Source organism: Thermobia domestica, chromosome 11 (assembly GCF_964235325.1).
Source record: "Thermobia domestica chromosome 11, izTheDome1.hap1.1, whole genome shotgun sequence".
Taxonomy (NCBI): domain Eukaryota; kingdom Metazoa; phylum Arthropoda; class Insecta; order Zygentoma; family Lepismatidae; genus Thermobia; species Thermobia domestica.
In genome coordinates, this window is record NC_137464.1 from 189,300,162 (window position 1) to 189,314,815 (window position 14,654).

The 14,654-nt window shown below is 35.4% G+C and overlaps 1 protein-coding gene across 1 annotated transcript in view; it reads left to right on the top strand.

Moving 5' to 3' along the window:
- The window catches only part of kl-3 (dynein heavy chain 8, axonemal kl-3), a 555,080-nt gene that overhangs the window by 314,368 nt on the left and 226,058 nt on the right, over positions 1-14,654 (top strand). Inside the window, exon 39 of the mRNA XM_081731423.1 lies at positions 3,211-3,481. Within this exon, the coding sequence (XP_081587549.1) occupies positions 3,211-3,481 (271 nt within the window). The remainder of the gene's footprint in view (positions 1-3,210; positions 3,482-14,654) is intronic.

Here is a 14,654-nt window from a genome sequence, read left to right on the forward strand (position 1 = left end):
TTTTGTTATTTAAATAACACACATAATCTTTGGTTCAATATTTAGCATCAAAAAGATCACATAATTTGGAAACACTTTCACATTTATTACAATAAGGTAACTTAAACTTCAAATAAGTTAGCAGTAACGACTAATTTTATTCGTGTAAGATACCTTAATTTCTACAATTTCAATTTATATTTTCCGTAACCAACCTATACCCGAAGAATGGGTATACCGAATATGCGAATAATTTAGATGTCTTCAATACAGAGATAAGGTCAAGAATGTGTTTATTTACATATATATATAACGGTTTTATGTTTTGAATTAAATATTGATTTTCTAAGAAAGCCAAACAAATGCAACCAACCCTTTCTCGTAGTTCTTTTTTCCAGTTTTGATAATCTGGCGTAGTTAGTGTTACTGTTTAATGGCGGTAACTAACTTCTCTTGTTCTAAACATCGGAAGTTAATGTTATTATTTCCATTAAATAGGATATAATTAGAGGCATGAGTTTTTCGCAATGCGTGATAAAACGAAATGCGTCAGAATTAAATAGCTTTCAGTTTCTTGACGTTTTATGATATTTTATGTGCATTTTCATTGGTTTCCGTTGCGTGATAAAACGCGAAATTGTCAGTTTTGCGCGAAATTTCTAATAATACGCGATATAACGCGAAATTTTAAAAATATGTTTTCATTAATTTAAAAGCGCTAGTTTTCCGCTGACGAAACGGTAGAACGTGGCATGAACGGTGCATTTTGGGTGCACGGCTACAGAGAACATGTTGCGCATTAGCTTTCACCATCGCAACTGGATGGAGAGGAGCGTTTTAATTAGGTAGCCAGGGAAACCCTTCTTGGGGTAAGAAATGGCAGTAATGTGCGATGGGACCACTGACTGCTGTCTTTGTAGTTTTAGACCGTACAATGGAGGGAACATTGGACAGGGTTCCTACTGGTTAGGGAAGTCAGGGAAAATGGTGCAGGTCAGGAAAACTCAGGGAAAAGACTGGAAATTAGGGATAGTCAGGGAAATTTTATAAAATATATTTTTTCTAACAGTAATTATATACCAATTTCAGCTTAGCCAACCATTAATGATCACAGTATGGAACGTTGCTCAGATTTTTATGGGTGGTAAGTGGAATGTACGTATGAGCAATTGCTTATTATTTGTTTCTATAAAATAAATGTTCTCATATATAAATATTCACCGTTATTTATTCCTTACTTATATGTCAACGTCATCCGACACTCATAAAAGCCAGGAAATTTCCTGCCAAAGGTCAGGGAGAAGTCAGGGAAATAGATTTCTCCAGATTAGTGGAACCCTGTTGGACCAAGAGTGTTTCTTGCTTAGTGTTACTTTTCTGGATGCAGTTAATGCAACTACATATTCTCAAGTGATAGTAGACACACTGCACCGCTACAGCATTGAGTATGAGAATATTCTTAGTTTTATCTCGGACAGTGCACGTTATATTTGCAAGTGCTTCGAACGTTGTCTGTGATAATTGGCACTCATATGGTTCATGTGCAGTACAGTGTTGATCACACAAAGTGAGCTTGATTGGAGATATCTGGCAGAACACTTGAAAGAACTGAATAATTTTGTATGCAAAGTGAAAAATGCATTTTTGAACGCAAGGAAACTCAAAAGCAAATACCAGAGTTTTCATAATGAAGCTTCCTGATCTTGAACCCAAGTTGTTTCCCGAGCCTATTCTGACTAGATGGAGTAGTTGGTTCCATGCTGTTGCATATTTAGACAAATACTTAGAACCACTAGATCAGTTCCTTTCAAAATGCGACAATCTAAATTCTAAAACTAAAACGCTCAAAAGTTATTTGAAATACAAGAAGCTAATTTTGAAGGCTCAGTTAAGTTTTGTTAGTGTTAATTGTGGTAACTTTGTCGATTTTATAACTTTCACTGAGACGGACAAATCTCCTATAGCACATCTGCTCAGTAGTCATCTTGGCAGACTCAGTACTCAATTAGACAGTTTTCTCTTTGGCCTCTGGTAAAAAATCTAAAGCGCACACTTACGTTTGTTACCAAGTGAAAAGACGGGTAGTGTTAAATGCGACTTTAAAAAATGTGCAGAAAGATCATTCTTGAAGCTTTCTTCCCAAAGAAAAGACTCCAAAACTACAGAAATATATGATGCTTTGGGAAAGCTGTTTGATCCTTCTGTAATTGCATGCAGTAGTGAACCAGACTTTGTTGAGTTAAGGAAATATATTAAAGCTTTTCCTTCATTTAAAAAATGCAAGCATCTGATTATGAAGAACCGTATTTGGAATTTTACAAAGTGGCCTATGCACTCTTGACAAGTGATTCTTCTGGAAAATGCAGTGTAGCTCCGAAGTGATAATTGTTTGAAGTTTGTTGTAAATGCACTTACATATGTGTGGCTTCCAACAAGCCTGAGAGGCCAATTCTGAGAGGTTTTCTTCCAAGTATGCTTATGTTTAATGCTTAAATGTAACTTTTACCTATGTGTTTTCAGAAGAGAGCAAAACTTTCCTACTAATAGTAAATTTACTGATTTTCCTTCAGTTTGGCTAAAAAAAATATAATTTTCTATGAGTGAAATTTACAATGTCAAGTGAAATATTCGGTATATTTTGTTTTTAGGTAATTAATGGTTTATTTCTGTAATGATCTATGAATAAAAGGAACAATTGTAAAAAAATGTCAGGGAATATCTTAGAACTACAAAATGCAAAACTTCATTTGGAAAATGACACAGAACGCAAAATATGATAAACGAAACGCGAAATTTTCAAATTCTGAGTGCGAAAAACTCGTGCCCCTAGATATAATTAGAAACAAACGTTCACATAATGCGTGTTCCTTGCATTCAATTAGTGCGTTATTGTATTATTAGTACTTACTTAGAGCACTATAAATACCGTTTTACACTTAGCAAAGAATAGACGAAATTACATAAAGATAGGCGACTAACAAAATACAAAATGAGGATTTTAAGTACTGATATAAGAAATGTTAGATTTATATGCGTAACAATGTAGGACAATTAATTTAATATACTGTATAAGAAAAATGTTAATTAATAGGAAATATTTTACGTATGTATTAGGATATTATATTATCTGCTATAAAAATTAAGAATATTCACGCATGTATATTTAAGTAAAATATAATATTGTCGTTCGTGATAGTTTTAGTATATATATATTTTTTTTATCTTCTATAGGAGCAATTGGAGGTGGCTACTTCTGCCCTTCTCGATTTGTTGATGAAGTTGTAGAAATCATACCTAAAATAGTTCCAGTTACACGTAAATTATGGCAACAAACTAAAATCAAAATGCTGCCAACTCCAGCTAAATTTCACTATGTATTTAACCTGAGAGACCTGTCCAGAATATGGGAGGGAATACTGCATATCGCGGGAGATGAATGTCAAAGTGCTTTAACAGTTTTGAAGCTGTGGCAGCATGAATGTTCACGAGTTATTTCAGACAGGTAAATATATATTTTAATTATAAATTACAGTATATAAAAATGGGTGTTCCTTGTTAACATTTGGTTTTACAATTTTACCCTGTTATATATACATACTAATAGAGTCAAAATTATATAGTTGGTTCCTCACACGTAAACAAATAAAGTATTTGCACACATGGATCAGTAATAGTATCACACTTTCGTATACGCGAAATCTTCAAAGACATCGAAGTTTTAATTATTTTTTTAAATATAAATCGGGGGCATACTGTGTCCATACCTATATTTTTCCTGCTCACCCTAATAAAATCAAATTGATGCATTTCTCCGAAGTTTTGGACTAAAATATATGTATAGAGTAGGTAGAATATTTTGATGTCGAGATAGAACAGAACTGCCCGTACATCAGGGTTCTATCTACTCTATACTTGTACTTCAGTTCAAAACTTCGGAACAAATAAAGCACTGGACTTGGAGTAAGTAAAAAGAAAGTGCTGAAAATCAATCATAGTACATTTTGGTCACAAAATCATATACCGCCTTCCAGAGACGTTAGATCATTACGAATTCCCATAGATCTGACTACTTCTCCCTCCATTTTTGTTACTGATAGATTTGTAAATTGTACGATAATTACTCTCATATGCATACTATAATTTTTTAACAATTTTTTAAAAAAATACCGTAACGTTTTTACCATTTTTATTATTAGATTGGAAAACCAGACTTACTCATGATCGTCGCATCGGTGCACTGCTGCTGCCAGTTGAATCCAAAGTTACCAGATAGAACTAGGTTTCCCGCGGCATCAAGTATATGGCTATTTTTAAGACTGGCGGGAATTTTAAATCAAACACTGGACATTTTTATCTTAATTTCGAGTACAAGACGCACCTGAATTATGGAGGCAATTTTTCGAAGAAAAAAGTGCGTCTTATAGTCCGTAAAATACGGTATACTGTGTATGATCAAAACGTTGCTACCATAAAGAAAAATACTGTAATTTGGAACTCGCAAATTTGATCCTTGATTGATATTTTAAATCTAAACGATTTCAAAAAGATATGTGGAAGTAACATCATCTATGCTACTTGTATTGTTAACAGTTTAAATTGTCAATTCCAATATCCCTCACCACATGCCCTTGTTTGCTGACCTTCCTTGGATCCAAGACCAAGGATAAATTTGTCAAAAACTCACCGAAATCAGCAACCTACAACAAGTAAGAATATTTGAAAACATTTTGCTGATTTCTGGCAGCATGTGAATCAACCTATCCATCTTTTGTGTAGGAGTTAGACAAGGAAATCATTCCTTTTTTTCTGAAAGTTGAACATCTGAAGAAACAAAGTAAAAACACATTTAATTATAATGTATCTTACAAATTTCATGATGCACTATAATTACCTTCCCAATATGCATTAAATACATTTTCCGCGAATACGTCGAGTTTTGTCTTTTCAAGCTGGAATCAGTGGCGTATACTGGTTTGATGGCTTGGGCTACCACTATCATTTATAACACCTGTACATTAATAATAATAATAATAATAATAATAATAATAATAATAATAATAATAATAATAATAATAATAATAATAATAATAATAATGGGAGCTCTTGCTTGGTGCCTACTTACACCTATGTCCTCCTTACTGGTCTAGTCGCTAGCGCGCGCCCTTGCTGCACATGGTCCCGGATTGAATTCTCGGTGGGAGAGTGTTGAACACATTACGATATATCAGATTCTACCTTAGCCTGTCGGTCCATGTCTCATGTAGCCTCGGTGCTTCAAAGGGACATTTCTATCAAACAAACAAACAAGAATAACAATAATGCATAAAAATACCTACTAATATGCAAATAATATTCCTATAAATCAATTACTTACCTATTTACATTGCTTAATAACAAATACAACCAACAAAATATTTTAGACAACTTAGAGCTACCACACAATCAATTAAACTTGTCATGCAAACATAATATAAAATGACGTGTGTATTCACGGTATTCTTGTTAGAGAAGTAATTGTTATTATAATTTTTGTACTAGTAGTCTTCTATATTGTGTATTCCGAATAGCTTTTTTGTACTGTTAGTTAGTGTAAGTAAGACCTGAAAAACAAGATCTGGCAACTCTGGTTAAACCGGTAACTCTGGTTCAAGTATGGCGACGTCCATGAACGTAATAAACGAGTGCTAAAGCAGAGAGCCCGATTCGTTTTGATTGAAACGATTACATGTCGATTGGCCCAATAACCTTTATAGGTCATGGACGCAGACATCGCTTAATAAGAAACGAATATGGAAATTGGTAGTTGCCGTTTTCGTGGTGTACAGACCCGGTAAACTTTGTGTTGCTGGTTGTTGCCGCGCGGGTTCGTGACTCGTGTTCGTTTTTCCTTGAACTGTTGGTTGTGTCATCGCAAGGAAAGAAAGTAAAGAGCCATGGAAAATGTATTAAAACTTAGACTGAAAGGACAAAAGAACTGGAATACATGAAAATTTCAAACTATTACTATTCTGAAAGCAAAAGACTACCTTAATATAGTGCAAAGGGAAGAAGTGAAACCGGTGAATACAGGCAATGAAGAAGCGTACCAGAAGGAACTTTGTGAATGGTTAAAGAAAGATAGCAAAGCACAAGAACTTTTAGTTATGTCAGTTAAAGAAAATGTAATAACCCATCTTTTAAGCTGTACCAGTGCACATGAAATGTGGACCAAATTGCTTGCCGTATATGAAAAACAATCGGAAGTGAGTTTACACGTTCTCCAGCAACAGTTCTTAAGTGCAAAATTTGAGAACGAAAATATCACCGATTTCGTGTCAAGACTGCAAGAATTAGTTATGAGAATGAAAGTAATGGGCGAAAATGTTTCTGACAACATGCTAATAACAAAATTCTTGATGTCGCTGCCAGAAGAGTACCGGTATTTTGTATCTGCTTGGGAGTCTGTGCCGTCAAATAAAAATCTGTGAATGAGCTAATTTCACGTTTGTCAATTGAAGAGGAACGCTGTAAGTCAACTGCTGCTTCAAATATTAGTACGAGTAGTGTTTTTGTGGGGAAAGTGAATCAAGAGAAGAAAGCAGAAAATAACTCCAAAGGTACAAGGTGTTATGGGTGTAATCGTTTCGGACATTTTAAAAAACAGTGTCCCCAAAACAAAACAGAAAAGTCCAAAGAAAAACGTGTTTGTTATTATTGCAAAAAACCAAATCATATAATCAAAGATTGTAAGCTGAGACTTGAAAAGGAAAAACAAGGGTCGACCAAAACAAGAAAAGGAGAAAATTTAAATGCCTTTATCAGTAACACGTTTAGCAGTGAAGTGGTTAATAACCAAGATTAGTTTTGTGACACTGGGGTAACTGACCGTATGTGCTGTAACAGAAGTCTGTTTGCGGATTACAAAGAACTTGACAAGGCAAAGGAAGTGAAAATCGGAGATGGTACATCAATATTAGCGGTTGGGAAAGGAACTGTAAAAGTGAGTGTTTTTAATGGAAGCAACTGGGTTGATTCAACCATCGAAAATGTGCTTTTTGTTATAAGTTTGAAACTAAACCTATTGTTTGTGTCCTCAATTCTAGATAAGGGGTTTAAGTTGATCTCTGATGACAAGTTATGTAAATTTGAAAAAGGGGGCAAAGTGTGTTGCATTGCAGTGAGATGTGGAAATCTGTTTAAAATGCAGTTTAAAGCAAAGGGTAACAGTTTTGAATATGTGAATGCAATTCAAGGTGTAAATCAAAAGGAAACATTGCAGATGTGACATGAAAAATTAGGTTACCAGAATAACAAACAGGTGGTTAAAATTTTAAAAAAGTGTGGGGTTGAGTTTTGTGATGTAGATTATTTTTGTGAAGCATGTGTAAAAGGAAAACAGCGTAGAATGTCCTTCGCCAAAAGTGAAACAATCACAACAAGGGTGGGGGAAACAGTTCATGCAGATTTGTGTGGACCAATGGAAGAGGAATCTATTGGTGGTTCAAGATATTTTCTTCTGTTCAAAAATGATCTATCCCACTATCGAACAGGGTATTTTCTTAAAAGCAAGAATCAATTGAAACAATTTTTAGTGCCTTTTCTGAACAAAATTGAAAATGAATCTGGATAAAAGGTAAGGATTTTAAGAACAGATAATGGGTTAGAATTTGTGAACCGTGGAGTGAAAGAAATTTTAGCTTCGCGTGGAATAATTTACCAAAGAAGTGTAGCTTATACACCCGAGGCGGAAAGAGAGATGCGCACTATTATGAAGTCAGCGAGAACCATGTTGTGTGCAAAATCCTTAAATAAGGAACTGTGGGCTGAAGCTGTAAATACTGCTGTGTATATTTTAAATATAACAGGAACTTCACAGGAAACAGGAAAGACACCAGCTGAAGTATGGTTCAATAAAAAAAGTATCAGTAAAGGACCTGTCGCGTTTTAGTGTTTTCGGAACTGAAGCATGGACACACACACTCAAAAGCAAGAGAGCAAAGTGGGATGAAAAAACTGGAAAAGGAATTTTCGTTGGATATGGCCTACATTGTAAGGGTTACCGTATATACTTCCCAAAAACAAAAAAGGTTGAGATTGCCAGAGATGTGATTTTTAATAATCAGACTTGTGAATTGCAGTCAGATCGAGAAGACAAAAAGTGGAGTAAAATCAAATTCCAAGAGAAGGAGAATGAAGAGTTAGAAGAAACGTCTAGCTTCCAACCTCTGGAAACAAATGAAACCTTTAGTGACTCAGGAAATGAAGACTCGTCAGATACAAAAAACAATGACTCAAGAGGAATCAAAAGGACCAGTATTAAGAGACAGAAATCACATGAGGAAACCAGCAAGATTTGATGATTTTGTACTCCTAAGTGAAAGTGATCAAAAGGTACCGAATACGTATGAGGAGGCCATGATTGATGAAACCGCAAAAATGTGGAAAGAAGCCATAGAAAGTGAACTGGACGCTTTGAAACAAAATGAAACGTGGACTGTAGTAGATAAATCAGAAGCAAAATAACATAATATTGTGGACTCAAAATGGGTATTTAGAGTGAAAGAAAGTGACTGTGGCGTAGGCAAAATGTATAAAGCAAGGTTAGTGGCAAGAGGTTTCAAGGAAACACAAGAACTATGTGATTATTCAGATATATTCCTCGGTAGCCAAATTAATAACATTTAGAATATTGCTAGCCATTGCAGTTCAAGAAAATCTTGAAATATGTCAAATGGATGTAAAGAACACATTCTTAAATGGAGATATTAAAGGTGAAATATACATGGAAATTCTACAAGGATTGACCGGTTTGGGAAAAGATAAGTTGCTCAAACTGAAGAAGTCAATTTATGGTTTGAAAACATCACCCAGATACTGGAATTAAAAATTCAATGATTTCATGATCTTTCTTAGTTTCAATGCAACAAGAAAGAAAAGCTGTATGTACTCTGTTATGTAGACGATTTGATTATAGTAGAGTCAAGTGAAAAAGAATTGAAAAATCTGAAAACTGAACTGAATGCCAAATTTAAGATGACTGAAATCGAGAATGTGCAGAACTATTTGCGCATAAGAATTCAACGTGATGAGGAGAATGGTGTAATTAAGCTGAGCCAGTCAACATATTTGAAGACAGTATTAAAAACATTTGGAATGGAAGATTGTAAACCAATCAAAACACCTTTAGAACCAAACTGGACATTTGTTGAATCGGAAGAAAATGAAAGCAGCAAGGAGGTTGAAGTGAACTGTAGACAAGGAATCGGGTGCCTGATGTATGCTCTTCAAGGGTCACGACCAGATTTGTGTACTGTTGTTAGTCTTCTCAGCCGGTATCAACACTGTGCAAACGAAATGTTGTGGATATCTATTGAGAGGGTGTTAAGATATGTCAAACGTACTTTAAATTTAGGTTTAGTGTACAAAAGTGGTAGCCAGCCTCTTGTTTTAGAAGGTTATGTAGATGCTGACTGGGCAGGAGACATAACAGAGCGAAAATCAACAACAGGTTTTATGTTCAAGTTCAATGATTGTGTTATTTCATGAATGTCCAGGAAAAAAAATCAGTGACATCATCGTCAACTGAAGCTGAATAATGTGTTGGTTACAAGGAATTCCAAGTGACTTACAAGTAAAAATAAAATCCGCAATCCAGTTCACCAGTAATCCAGAACACCACAAGAGACTTAAGCATGTAGACATTAGGTATCATTTTGTAAGAGAAAAGGTACAAGAGGGTAAAATTCAAGTGAAGTATACAAGTACTGAAACCCAGATTGCAGACATTTTTACTAAAGCTTTGGGGGAAAAATAAGTTTGAAGAATTCAGAAAGTGTTTAAATTTGGAGTAAACAAGTTTGAAAGAAAAAGTAAAATAAAACGTACAATTAAGGGGGAGTGTTAGAGAAGTAATTGTTATTATAATTTTTGTACTAGTAGTCTTCTATACTGTGTATTGTGAATAGCTCTTTTGTATTGTAAGTTAGTGTAAGTAAGAAAACAAGATCTGGCAACTCTGGTTCAAGTATATCGATGTCTATGAACGAAATAAACGAGTTCTAAAGCAGAGAACCCGATTCGTTTTGATTGAAACGATTACGTGTCGATTGGCCCAATGACCTTTTTTTAGTTCTCTTACATTCTTAGATAAATTTAAGTCAAAAGTTGGTCTTGCCATTTTAACAATTTCTAGTTTTTCGTTATAACTATGAATGACTGTATGTTTGATAAACTTTCTATAATACAGTAATTGTCAATAGAAACCCTCCTGAAACTTGATCTGCCATTCTTCCCTTACACACTTAAACAGTACCTTACTTCAGAACACAAAGTACAAGTTTAATCGCCTCCTCTGACGCTATTTTGCACCACTTTTTATTTATTTTTATTTATGTTACACGCTGTTCGCTACACTAGAAAAAAAAATGATTTTCAGATTTTGTTATATGAAAATTACCTTCATAGTATTTTATTCACTTTTAAACTTCCTTCTGTAAAAATACGACAAAAATAAAAACAGACACTTTGTTTCATTTATTTGCAACTATCATTTTCCTACAAGAGATGCCATAACTCGTACATCACTCACCACCGTTCCGATTTTGTCGATACAATCCCGACTTCAGATAAAATAAGCCGGTCCCGAATTGGCTCACGATGTATACAGTCGATATACAGTCCTGTACTGATTAGCTCACTGTGTTTCATATCATTTCTCATTCTTATCCACCAGTTTCTTTATTATTTGTTCTTAAAGCCTTTATACTTATACCTTAAGCTCGAAAGCCGAAGCAGGTAAACCCATAAGCTAGAATGTTACATTTGATCAATGCAATGCAGTGTATACCTACTTTTGGGCCACCCTATATAACAGCTATGCCAACTATCGTAAAAAGCTGTAAAACCTAGACCTAGGTCTAGGTAAAACACAAAATTTGCGTTGCGTTTACGCAAACCGCTACGGAACGAGGTTGAAGATGTCTGTCAATTCCCAGAGTCCTCCAAAATGTACTGTCATTACTCGTATAACTTCCCTTTATCTCTCCCTCACGCCCAAGATACCGATTTTTGAGAAGAAAAAAAAAAGAGGAAACTGGCATCCCGTTTGTACGCTGTGGAAGGAGTTGGAAGCGTGGAGCGAGAGGAATGCGCTGATGACTACGATTCTTGCTGGAACAGTGATGCCAATTCCTTCAGAGCCGTTTTCCCTTCACAAGCTTCAGAATTTCCCTTTTCCGGACAAAATTTCCCTTCATCCAAACCGTTCAAGTACTGTATTTAGTAAACGTATTGTTAATTGTTTTCGCTTCCACCCCCTCACGCAATCGTATAACCACATACAAGCAGATACCTGACAACCTTCCTTTGAGCTTACGCAGAATTTGAACTTGATTTGTTGTTTAGGTATCTAAGGCGTCGCGATAGAGGAGGGGAAAGGATATGGAAAGGTGTAGGTCGGACCTATGTTAAAGGTGCAATCTCTGCATTTGCCTGGTGTGACTGAGGAAAAACCCTATAAATACCTCGGTCAGAACGGACAACCTAAATAAATCATAAAAAATATAAAATAAATATTATGTAAATTTAATTTTTATCCTAGATATCATGATAGATTTTAATATTAATGTAACCTAAGGTACATAGAAAATATTAAGTATATATTTGGTATGTACTTACTTAAGAACAGCACTCCCATATTTACTGAAACGAATACGAACAGTTACAAAGAAAACTCTAGCTGCTACTGTCTTTGGCTGTACACAAGGGATGTTCGTAAGGACAATACAAACTAAATCAAAGTTTAGAGATGCGGAATTCTTAAAAATTTATAATTATGTGCGCACAGTCACCAGAAAATTTGTAAACTTACACAAACACACACACTAATGACCCAGTATTCGCCCATATTGAAGAGAGGTTCAAATTTCCCTGCAATATTGAGAGATTACAAGCAATTTCTCTTTTTCCCTTTTCTCCAACATTAAATCAAAATTTCCCTGCGCCAAGGGAAATTTCCCTTCAATTGGCATCACTGTGCTGGAATAACTCGAGAGAAGTTTCTGCTAGCTTGTCATGTCGATCTCTTCAGAAGCGAAACAGACTTGTGCAAAGAAACTAAAGGATCTTTCTAAATTCATAAAGTTCTCAAACTTGTATCATTGAAAGAAGATATCCTAACTATATATAAAACTACATGAGCTGACATAAATTATTGAGTACTTCCTGTAGGGTTACAATGATTAAATTTGGCATGATTATAGCTTTTCGAGACAAACCCACAGGAAAATTGCCAAAAGTGAATATGTTTAATTTTTAGGGAGTCTAAAGAGGGGATGAAAAATTTCCCCATGTTATTTAAATGGACCTTTTTTTGGACTTATAATCCCATGTTTTAGGTACTTAGAATTGGAATAGAAACTTGAAATTCGATATGCTTACACATTTTCGTTAGCACTACCTAAGTAAATCAGTACAAGTAAAAAATTCCGAACTTAGAGTGGTTTTATAGGGAACTGAAAAATCTTTCCCATGTTATTTATATGGGACACCTTTTACACCCTCAAATTATTGAGCACTTCCTGCAGGGCTACAATGATTAAATTTGACATGATTATATGTTTTCGGGACAAACCCACAGGAAAATTGCCAAAAGTGAATATTTTTAATTTTTAGGGAGTCTAAAGAGGGGATGAAGAATTTCCCCATGTTATTTAAATGAGACTTTCTCTGGACATATAATCTCATGTTTTAGGTACTTAGAATTGGAATAAAAACTTCAAATTCGGTATGCTTGTGCGTTTTCGTTAGCTTTACCTAAGTGAATCATCAGAAGTGAAAATTTCTAACCGTAAAGTGGTTTCATGGGGAACTGAAAAATCTTTCCAATGTTATTTATATGGGACGTCTTCTATACCCCAAAATGTTTAGGCACTTCTGCCAAGATTAGAATGATGAAATTTGACATGATTGTAGCCTTCCAGGACTAACCGACAGAAAAATTGCCAAAAGTAAAAAAATTCCAACTTTAGAGTGGTTTTATAGGGAACTGAAAAATCTTTCCCATGTTATTTATATGGGACACCTTTTACATCCTCAAATTATTGAGCACTTCCTGCAGGGCTACAATTTGACATGATTAAATACAATTTGACAGACAAACCCACAGGAAAATTGCCAAAAGTGAATATTTTTAATTTTTAGGGAGTCTAAAGAGGGGATGAAGAATTTCCCCATGTTATTTAAATGATACTTTTTCTGGACCTATAATCTCATGTTTTAGGTACTTAGAATTGGAATAAAAACTTCAAATTCGGTATGCTTGTACGTTTTCGTTAGCTTTACCTAAGTGAATCATCAGAAATGAAACTTTCTAACCGTAAAGTGGTTTCATGGGGAACTGAAAAATCTTTCCAATGTTATTTTGAGGGGCTCCTGAGGAGGCCCTATACCCCCCAGTCTATGGATGATGAATTTTAACGTCCCTTTTCGATACTGATACCATTAGAGACGTCAACCTACAGTTTAACGTCGAATCCCAATCATATCACCTTCTACCAAGAATCAAACCTAGTTGTCCTGCATGACATGCGAGGCCGTAGGCCGAGCAAATACGGGGGTCTGGGGGCGAAGCCCCCAGCTGGCCAAAGGCTAGTTAAAGTATAAAATTAGAAATATAAATTAGTTTACATTATAATAGCTTTATTTTGTAATATTCTAGGGCTGCCGTCGGTAGGCCCAGTAGCCCACAAAATACGCCACTGGCTAGAATCTTAAAACGATTATTCTTTTAGCGAAGCACCTGAAAACACGTACTGATTTTCTGGTAATTTTGTAATTAATTGCAAGTAATTTTTGAGATGTCGAACTGCGCCAATCAAAATGCTCCTGCAATTTTGCCACAAAACAATGAAATGAGATTAAACATCCGACACTGCTCCAAGTGTCGTGCAGCGTTATGAATGACCCTGGAGCACGCGCTCGCGCAGTGTGCGGTCAGCCTATTTGAAACATGAAGAGCTGGTTTTCATCAAACTTTAATGAAGGAAAATGATGTACAACATTTAGTCCCACCTATTTGTTTCTTCAGTGTGCAGCTAGCCTAAGGAAAGAAAGCTTCATGGAGCTTTAGAAAGTTTTATACAAGAGTTAGTATATTAGACAAGTTTTCTTCCCTTAGCATGTAGTGATGAAATTTAAACTTTTACCAATGTAACTTCCCTCAGGAGCTGTTCCGAGCTAAACTATAGCATAACTCTTCCTTCATTATATCTACAAATATTACGGAATGCATCTCATGAGTTTTATGTCTGGTATGTCTTTTCTATGGACCCTGATGTCCACAATTTGTAATATTCCTCGGAGAGTACTGAAGCGTGAAAATTCACCTTGTAACGCTCCTCTCATTCGTCACCACCACTGCGATGTAGTCACATGATCTTCTTTCAATACATCTTCGATTGTCATTATAGAACGGACCTTCTTCAAAACAGCAGAAGACGAAGAGTGGGGTAAGTAGTCAAATCAACGCAACGGAAAAAAAAAAAAAAAAAAACGTCACCCTGTGTGAACACGGAAGCACTCACGATAGGCGACGTGAACGGCCCGAGTCGCCAGCTTAGAGCATAGCTCCAAGCAACAGTAACGCATCCAAGTTCTCCATATAGGGAGCTCGTACCCCGAAGAATCGAACATAGAAT